Source organism: Saccoglossus kowalevskii, chromosome 8 (genome assembly GCF_978046115.1).
Source record: "Saccoglossus kowalevskii chromosome 8, keSacKowa6.1, whole genome shotgun sequence".
Lineage (NCBI taxonomy): Eukaryota > Metazoa > Hemichordata > Enteropneusta > Harrimaniidae > Saccoglossus > Saccoglossus kowalevskii.
In genome coordinates, this window is record NC_140648.1 from 28,637,736 (window position 1) to 28,647,224 (window position 9,489).

The window sequence follows — 9,489 nt, forward strand, 5'->3', positions numbered from 1 at the left end:
AGTTTTCACAACATGTGATTCATGTGTTATTTAATGGTATCTAAATTTGTTTAGTCATAGTAATAGTAAACTGTTCATGGAGTGGCCCGGTCAACTATGCAATGAAATCAATACCCACAGTGACTGTGGTTGAACACCATTTGCAAGTTACATCATCGAGCAATGCACTCTGGGATGTCCTACACTAATAACAACAACACGTGAACAACAAGAGACAAATGAGTGGGAATTGTTGTTTGGAAACAACAACAAAATTGCCGTGAAGAGACCAATTTTGAGATTTCGTATTTGACAAAAACTCTAGCCTTGTTTTCAGAACGTGATGTACACAGAATAGAAATTAAAAGTTGCCAACTAGATTAATTTAAAGAACAATGTACATTTTATATGAAAGTTATAATAGTATTGTGTGAATTTAAAAATCAGCTTTTTAGATTCTTTTACTTGAAAATTCGTGCATACTATTTTGGATATTTAGTGTCAGTGCTCCCCAGGCAGTTGAAGACTGGGCCCAAAAAGCTTGACGTTTTGGCGCTTTCGGATAAAAAAATGATGTTTCCGCCAAAAATAATGGCTAAAAATCTTAAAATTGGGGGTCAAATTGTCGGCTCGTCTGTGAAAATGTGGCTCAAAACAGCGACGTATAGTCGGAGCAAAAAACATGTTTTCTCAGGATATGAAGCAATTTAGCATTACCGTTGTCACTTATTTATGTGAAACTAAGACTTGGATATTCGACATGTATTTCTTGGAAATTATTTTCAGATTGAATTGATAAGATACAAATACTATTTGGAAAGAACTGGCAAATTCAAGATAAAACGATAAATCTGTACAATTCTGTTGTCAGTTTAAACATTACTTGTACTTTGGACCTATTGTCATTTGTTGTGCAGGCTTACATCAATACTAATGCGAAAATACTGTATACAATGAGTATTGTATTACAGTTCGCGGTTTCGTTGGAAACTACAATTTGAGTTGATACCTGAATAACATTTTGAAATTCACCGATTTATCATATTTATCAATTTACTTGAAAGCTGCATGCACAGTTCCATTTCTAAGAATTCTTAGTGATGGTTATTGTCGCATACGACTTATGTACCACTTCCGTGTCACTGAGAATGTTCTAGAACCGTACTGTGTCTGGGTGGAATATTCTAGATTTTGTTTAGAAACTGGTTGAATAGGTAATAGATCACTGCAGGAGGCAATAGAAGGTAATGGAACATTCTAGAAATTTGTAGTAAGTTCCAGACTCATTATGTATGCTGATGTAATGGTATATTTATAGACAGTGGGGGTATATATAGGGGAGTTGTTCAGCACTGAGTTCAGATCGGAGATCTCGTTGAATTGTATTGGAGTTTAAGTATCTAGTTATTGGAGTAGTTGAGTTTTACCGCGTTATTGTACTTGATGTTTGCAGAGTATAATAATACCAGTACCAGTTGAAACCTCATCTGTTGGCTCCGTGTTCGTATTTTATCATCGCCGCCAGGGAAGTCTTTCTGTTACTGTTGTCATTTTGGTATTTGAACCATCACACCTGTACTATACCAATTACGGTAATATTACGTTGCGTGTGACAGTTATTCTATGATGCTGTTTATGTTGGAACATCAGAAGAACTATAGTTCAATTGGTATCTTGTTTAAAGAAACCACTGAGATAAATTACTCACATACCGTTTTTGACTCCCATGTGCGAAGCACAAAATGGGAGTCTTTGCAGTTAGTGTGTCTGTATGTGTGTGTGTATGTGTGTATGTGTGTATGTGTGTGTGTGTGTGTGTGTGTGTATGTGTGTCCGACTGTTCCACTGCTATCTCAAGAACCATACATCGGTTTTTGATGAAACTTGGTGCATAGATGCTCTGGGCCAATGCGCAGATTTGATTAGGTTTTGGTAAAAATCCATGCTCGTTAATTACCTAATTTGCATGATAATTAGCTAATTTTTAGCTGTTCTATGACTGTTCCACTGATATCTAAAGAACCACTCATTGGATTTTGATGAAACTTGGTACATAGATGCTCTGAACATATGCGAAGATTTGATTAATTTTTGGTAAAAATCTGTGCATATTAATTACCTAATTTGCATGATAATTATCTATTTTTTAGTGGTTCCATGACTGTTCCACTGATATCTAAACAACCACTCATTGGATTTTGATGAAACTTGGTACATAGATGCTCTGAACTAATGCTAGGTTTTGATTAGTTTTTGGTAATAATCCGTGGATACTAATTACCTAATTTGCATAATGATTAGTCAATTTTCGGTTTTTCCACTGATATGTCAAGTACTAATCATCACATTTCAATGAAACTTGGTACATAGATGTCATACGACACTGCACAGACCTGATAGTTTTTATGGTAATATCATTACATATTAATTACCTAATTTGCATAATTAATTAATTTTCAGCATTTGATATAAGTAGTTAGCATTACATTTCAATGAAACTTGGTACTTACATATTCAAGGACTATGCAGAGATTGATTGTTTTCGATAAATATTTGTGCATATTAATCACCTAATTTGCATAATTAGTTAATTTTCAGCTTTTCCACGGGTATCTCAAGTACTAATCATCGCATTTCAATGAAACTTGGTACATAGATCCTTTAGGACTATGCAGAGTCCTGATTAGTTTTAGGGTAAATAATTGTGCATATTAATTACCTAATTTGCATAATTAATTTTCAGCTTTTCTACTGATATCTAAAGTACTAATCATCACATTTCAATGAATCTAGAATTATGCAGACCCAATTAGTTTCCGGTAAATATCTGTGCATATTAATCACCTAATTTGCATAATTAACCAACTTTCACACTGATATCTCAGGTACTATACATCACATATCAATGAATGTACATGGATGCTGTAGGACAATAGACAGACCTGAATAATTGTGGGTTAAAATCTGTACATATTAATTACCTAATTTGCATAATTAACCAATTTTAAGCTTTCACACTGATATCTAAAGTACCGTAAAAACTCCAAAATTTCGACCGGTTTTAAATAATTGGTGTTAGAAATGTGACGTGTTTTTAGAGTCAAAATTAAGGTGCATTTTCGGATGGTCGAATTTTTCAGAATAGAAATCAGCAAAAAAAAATGGGGATGATAGACAGTGTGCTTCATTAGTTTTTAAAAAATGCAATGTCCGTCAATTGACGTAAACTTCCTCATGTTTCACGGTAAAAGCAAAGGTCGTGGCCGAGTTGTAACTCAAAATCTAAACAAAGTCATCAATCAGTGAGTATTATGACAAGCAAAACAAAACATCAAGACGCGGAGAAGAGGTCAGCACAAAACTAATAGGTCAAAAGACAAAGCTGTCTCGCACTACCTAGGAAAACTTGCGAATGTTCGAAGTACAGGTACCCATTGGACAAAAGATACATGGAAGTTTAGCAAACGATCTCCCCGACCCAGTGCAATGTATCCGGTTAGAATCAAAGCTCACGTGTCCCTTATTTGAGGGACCAAATTCTGCCGTAAATTCGCCCTTGGATTAAAAAATAAAATGGGATTTAAGAAAATAAAATGGGACTTTTAAGGTGTATTTTGGCGTCATTTTTCGGACATTTCAATCAATCCTGCCGGCTAAAATAGTCTAAGTTTTACCGTAGTCATTGACGTCTGTCTATTCAAGAGTACACGTGTATGATTTTTATCGTGACTAGTGTGAGCGGGTAAGCTTCCTTTCGAGAATGAGCTGTTATCACTGTGAACAATGTTAAATTATTCTTCAGATGACCAGTTTATTTTTTAAAAACAACTAATTTTTTTATTTAAAAAAAATCATGCCGTTTTCGCATCAAAATCCAAGCCAAAATATCGTACTACAACATCAATTTCTTCCGCATTGCGTTCAATAACATTAACATATTTAAATAAGCTATGGTAATTTGAACACGTTGGCATCATCCAGCTTTTTGATTGGTTAATTAGCTATTTGACCTATTTGACCTAAGAGAACATGGCGGATATCCTACAGCATCAAACGTTTATGCGAGACCGGAATCATTCGCTTACGATGAAACTAAGTTGACTTTTATTTGTATTTCATAACCATTCAACAAATTTATTTTGTGTACATTATTATAATCACTACTGAGTACAGTAATAATCAACAATTCAGAAACGCAGCATGCCGAGATTTTTGTGTTCGTTTTTTATTGAAACTTCGTTTATTTAGAATATATTTTCGTTACCAATAAAATAAAAATCTCTCAGTCAATCAGAAACCCGGATTCATGCCTTTGAGGAAGGTCCCGTTTGAACGCTCACATCGTTTTTTTTTTTCGTTTGGGGGAAAACTAAAACTGGTCGCAATTTTCGAATAAGAATGAGTCGGCAATTTTTAGTGGAGTCGAAAATTTGGAGGTAAATAAAACACCGAAACCCGGCAAATAAATAGGCGATCGAATTTTTAGAGGGGTCGAAATTTTGGAGTTTTCACGGTACTAATTATTCCATTTCAATGAAACTTTGCTCTAGGACAATGTACAAACCTAATTAGTTTGGGGTAAAAATCTGTTCATATTAATTCCCTAATAAGCATAATAATTCATAATTTTTTGGTTCTAATCACATTTCAATTAAACTTGGAGACATAGATTTTCTGTTACATTGTGCAGACCTCATTAGTTTTACACTCAAATCTGGTCATATTAATTTTCTGATTTGCATAATTAGTTTTCAGCTAAGTAATTTCGAATTATATTTAATGTGTCTCCAATACTCTCAGCACATGGGAGTTCTTTCTAAGCTTTCTTTGATTGTTTGGTTTGGTACTGCGTCTCCTTCAAATGCCCCTTGCAATGCGGCTTGCCATATGGTCTGGTGAATAAATAACGAATGGAATGGTTGGTATAGTGTAATTGGCGCTGGTGCGCGCAAAATTTAATTCTCATATATGGAAAATTTGCGTTTCGCAAAACTCAGTAAAAAGAAGAACAACAACAAAAAACAGACATTAATGTGGATAATATGTATATTAACAGAAAAGTGTATTACATGTTAAACGCGGTAATGGGAGAGTGACCAACACGCCCCCATCCGAGCCCTGCTGTAAATCGGTTGATAAGAACTTGGCTCACTTCTCACTGTTTACCTCACATGGTGTTTCTTTTCTTTTGTTTGACTTGTTCACGAAGTTAGAAAGCTATAAGTCTAAACTTCGTAAAACAGTCACTGAGGTGTTAAATATGATGGCGATGGAAGTTCACGGTCGATAAGCACGTAGTTCAACTGTAAGACTGATTGCGCTAATCAATGTGCTAAATGGACAGCCAATGACCTGTGAAAACAAACGGTTTATCTGGGGTCGATACGAGGGGGCAGTGTCATAACCGTCATGCACTGCTACTAGACCGCCATTTTATTTTCATTCGGCGTCCTCGTGTGTATTTTTCTCTCTCCTCTGCGAACATCCGAAAGTACAACAACCATGGGCGATAAAATTGATATGAGCCTTGACGACATCATTAAGTTGAACAAACCTACCGGGAGAGGCAGAGGACGCGGTGGTCGGGGAGGTGGTTCACGAGGCGGAGCACGGCAGTTTCGTGGGGGACGCGGTGCTGGAGGTCGCGGTGGGCCAGTAAGAAGAACTCAACAAAGGGGAGCGGGCAGAAACAGACCAACACCTTATTCTAGGGTGAGTAACACTACTACAGAGCAATGTGAAATTTTTTTCGCGCTATTATCGAGGTGAAATCATTCCTCGAGGTCATTTTCAAGCACACCTTTGTTTTGAAAAAATGGATAGTTTTATTCTATTTGACGCGTGGTTGACGTTAGGATAGGGATTCTGCTTCCGTCAGCGCTTGTGGAAATGACCCACCTGTGATATTTCTATTCACTTCAAATATTTACTTCATTACACACGATTGTCTGTATGGAATGTAATTTTAGATTGGGGGTTTTGTACGCTACCATTGTCTTTAAATGAATACCGAGTACAGGTCATTTGAATAAAGCAATGCAAAGTATTGAAGTATCTATTGATGACCTCTTTTAAACTGGACATTTTTAGTGAAACTATGTTGCATTACTCAAATCCTTATTGTGTTGCATGTATTGGCTTGTCATCAATGCAAATCTCTGGTTGTTATTAGTACTTCAAATGCACAGTAGTTGACCTATTTTCCCAATTTTAATTACTGAATCGCTTTTTTTTTTCTCCCCAGCCGAAGGAACTTCCAGACTCGTGGGAACATGACATGTTTGATGGCGGCGTTGGGCTTGGTGTTGGTGGGAGAGCTCTGATATCCAGAGATGGACAATCACAACAAGGAAAACTACTAGTGTCAAATTTAGATTTTGGAGTATCTGATGCTGATATACAGGTATGTCACTAAGGCACACCCTGAAATGTAGATGGTATTGGAGACTTTCTCTATATTACACATTACAATGCGTTTTTCAACAAATCTCGCACAAGTTTCTTTAGCTGTAAACAGATGAGGATAAAATATTGAGTGTATCAGCTGATCAAAAGACTTTTTATGAACAACCAACCAATCTCGTAATTAATATATATTCTCCTGTTGGACTGCACACAGTTCTCATAAATTGTACATAAAAAGTGACTGTCCCTTGACTGACCCACATTCATCTGTTTATAGATCATAGTATTTTCTGTATTAGAATCTTGTATAAACCAAAAATTGCATGTACTGTGAGCTGGATCATTAAACTATGACTGGACACATCTTACTTTTAGTGGAGCAATTATGGTGGTATTTTGTTACAGGATAAAAAAGAAGAAATTAAGAAGAACATGGTGTCAAACGAGTGTGGCTGATATTGTAGAAGTAGAATCATTGGTTTTTGCATGAGGCATGAAATAAATGCATCTTGTATATCTTCATCTTTTTCATCGTTTTTTCTCTTTAGGAGTTATTTGCTGACTTTGGCAATCTTAAAAGGGCAGCAGTGCACTATGACCGGTCAGGAAGAAGTTTGGGAACAGCAGATGTAATATTTGAGAAGAAAAATGATGCTATAAAAGCCATGAAACAGTATAACAATGTGCCTTTAGATGGTGAGTGTCACGAATTAGCTTATAAAATCTACCTGTTGTGTAAATGATAAATGCATCTTTATTTGTAGTAGAAAACTGTGCATGATTATTCATAATCAGATTGAGGGATGAGAAGTTGTGCTTTGAGGTATAATAGGTTGCCTTTAGATCGAAAGATTACTTGTCGTCTTCTTCCCTTACTAAAAAGTAAGTGAAAATTTTATACCACAGGCATTCGTTTAATTTGAATTGAATTTGTGCATTATGTATGTATGTGTTATGTATGTTATTCATTCAAATTTTTGTTTTTTATGATTTTTGCAAATTATTTTCAAAAATTGCTATTGGTTTGAATTCCTTAGGGAAACACTGAGGGTTCCATTTGTGAAAAAAATACTGAATATATTGCCCAGGGTTCTCCCAAGACCAATATACAGTAGGGATTCCCAACAGTTAAATTTTGGATGAACAATAGAACAGATTTAGTACAACAATAAATACAGTAGATACTGTATGCAATTTTTCAGAGGAGAAACACTGTATTGCCATACAGTGTTATTAGACAATTAGTGAATATCTAATTCTAATTTTAATTGTGTTACTGTTCATTGGGCTAAATCAAGTTTTCTTGTTTTTTAGGTCGAGCGATGAATATTCAACTTGTGACGTCGGCAACAGAGGTTGAACAGTTCCAGAGACGGCCGTCGACAGGACGAGGAGCTAGTGGCGGAGGTGGTGGGTTCGTAGGGTGAGTAAAGTTTGCATTTGAAATACTACTGTATTTCCTCTATACTGTACATCAGAAATATAGAACAATTATGCTGCATTTCCAAGATGGCAGAAGATTTTACAATTTATGTTTTACCAATTTGTTCAGTGTGGTATCCATAAATAAGGCAGTTGGATCAGAATAATGTTTGAAAATAAGATTGAGAAATTCAAAAAAATACTGGCTCAGACGATACAAAGTCGTGTTGGTAGACACTCAATACAATTCTCTTATTAATGCCAAGATATTGCCATCGACGAGTTACATACCTGTTTGTAATATTATACTTTTTAATTTAGAACAAGGAGGGGCAGTTCTAGAGGTGGCCAGAGGGGGCGAAGGAGAGGCGGAGCTCCAGGACGAGGGGGTCGTGGTGGCGGTGGTGGTGGTGGCGGTTCACGCAAAGTTGTCACAGCTGAAGAACTTGACGCACAGTTAGACGCTTATAATGCAAAGGTAAGGGATTCCTCTTAGTTTACACAAGGCCAGTCCTACACTCGGATACTTTTTCAACCCTGAGCCACCAAAAATCAACTGGTCGAAATATACACCTCTGTATATGCATGAATGAAACACTAATTGTTTGTATGTTTTTAATTTCTCAAAAATTACAAAATTAAAAATGTACAAATATTTAATGGTTGGTACAGTCTGTACTCGCATATTACATTAATCACATTTTCTTCAATATTATACATGAAATTAACTGATTGTATTTTTTCCTTTTTCTTCAGATGGACATTGACTAATGACAAAATCCTGCCAAGAATAGTCTTCACCATCCCTTGTAAAATATGTTTGTCTATACAAAGCTTTGATCTAAGTTTTAAAAAAGTGACCAATTAAACAGTCATTTTCTTTTTACTACTTTATATATTACTCTTGTATTGTATTATTTTATCACTATGCTTTTAAACAATCAAATGCCTATTGTCAGTCTTGTTTTGGGCTTGAACAAATCTTTCTAACAAGTATGGTCAGAGTGTACTTTAATTTTTGACGATTTTGAACAAAATTTGGTTGTGATTTTGTTGGAAATTCAGGGCTAAAAACTTTTCGTTGGCATGGTTCAAGACTTTATATTTTTCTGCCAAGGAAACGTTCAAAATTTCTTGCCATGGAAATGTCAACTCGTATAGCACTCTGCTGCCCAGTTTAAATGTAATCTTTTTTGTAGGAACATCAAGACGAACTTAAAATGACAAGCGCAATAAATGGTTCTGTGTGCAGTGATTTACAGGAACAACTGTAAAGAACTTTTATTCTAATGTAGTGCATTTGATAAATTGGTTTAAAAAATCGTTCCTTTCATTACTGCTTAATGGCAGTTTGTACTGTTCAACTGCCATCCATTGTTGATATTTAATTTTTTCATGATTTTTTTTTTAAGTGGCATACTGTTGTAAATCAATATTAGTTTGTGTTTTCAGGGTTTTTATGAACACTGACTCAATTGGGTCTGATGGCTGCATTTGGAAATTTTCTCCAGAATCATGGTTCTTTCGCATTGCTGTAGATTATGTGTGAATTTATCAGATCTAACAACTTGTAGTTTCCTCTCGTTTTGTATTGAACAAAGGAATTATCATCAGATATCGTTGAGGGCATAAATGAGAAACTATACTTGTGCAGAACATATTATATCGTTATAATTATTAGTT

The 9,489-nt window shown here is 35.4% G+C and overlaps 1 protein-coding gene across 1 annotated transcript; it reads left to right on the plus strand.

Moving 5' to 3' along the window:
- Positions 1 to 5,395: 5,395 nt before the first annotated feature.
- Positions 5,396 to 8,700, plus strand: LOC100375459 (THO complex subunit 4-B-like). Its single transcript, XM_002731600.4, has 6 exons — positions 5,396 to 5,691; positions 6,224 to 6,382; positions 6,933 to 7,080; positions 7,699 to 7,807; positions 8,128 to 8,284; positions 8,563 to 8,700. Exons 1-6 carry the CDS (start codon positions 5,482 to 5,484, stop codon positions 8,575 to 8,577), a joined length of 798 nt encoding a protein of 265 aa, XP_002731646.1. The 5' UTR covers positions 5,396 to 5,481; the 3' UTR covers positions 8,578 to 8,700.
- The last annotated feature ends 789 nt before the right edge of the window (positions 8,701 to 9,489 follow it).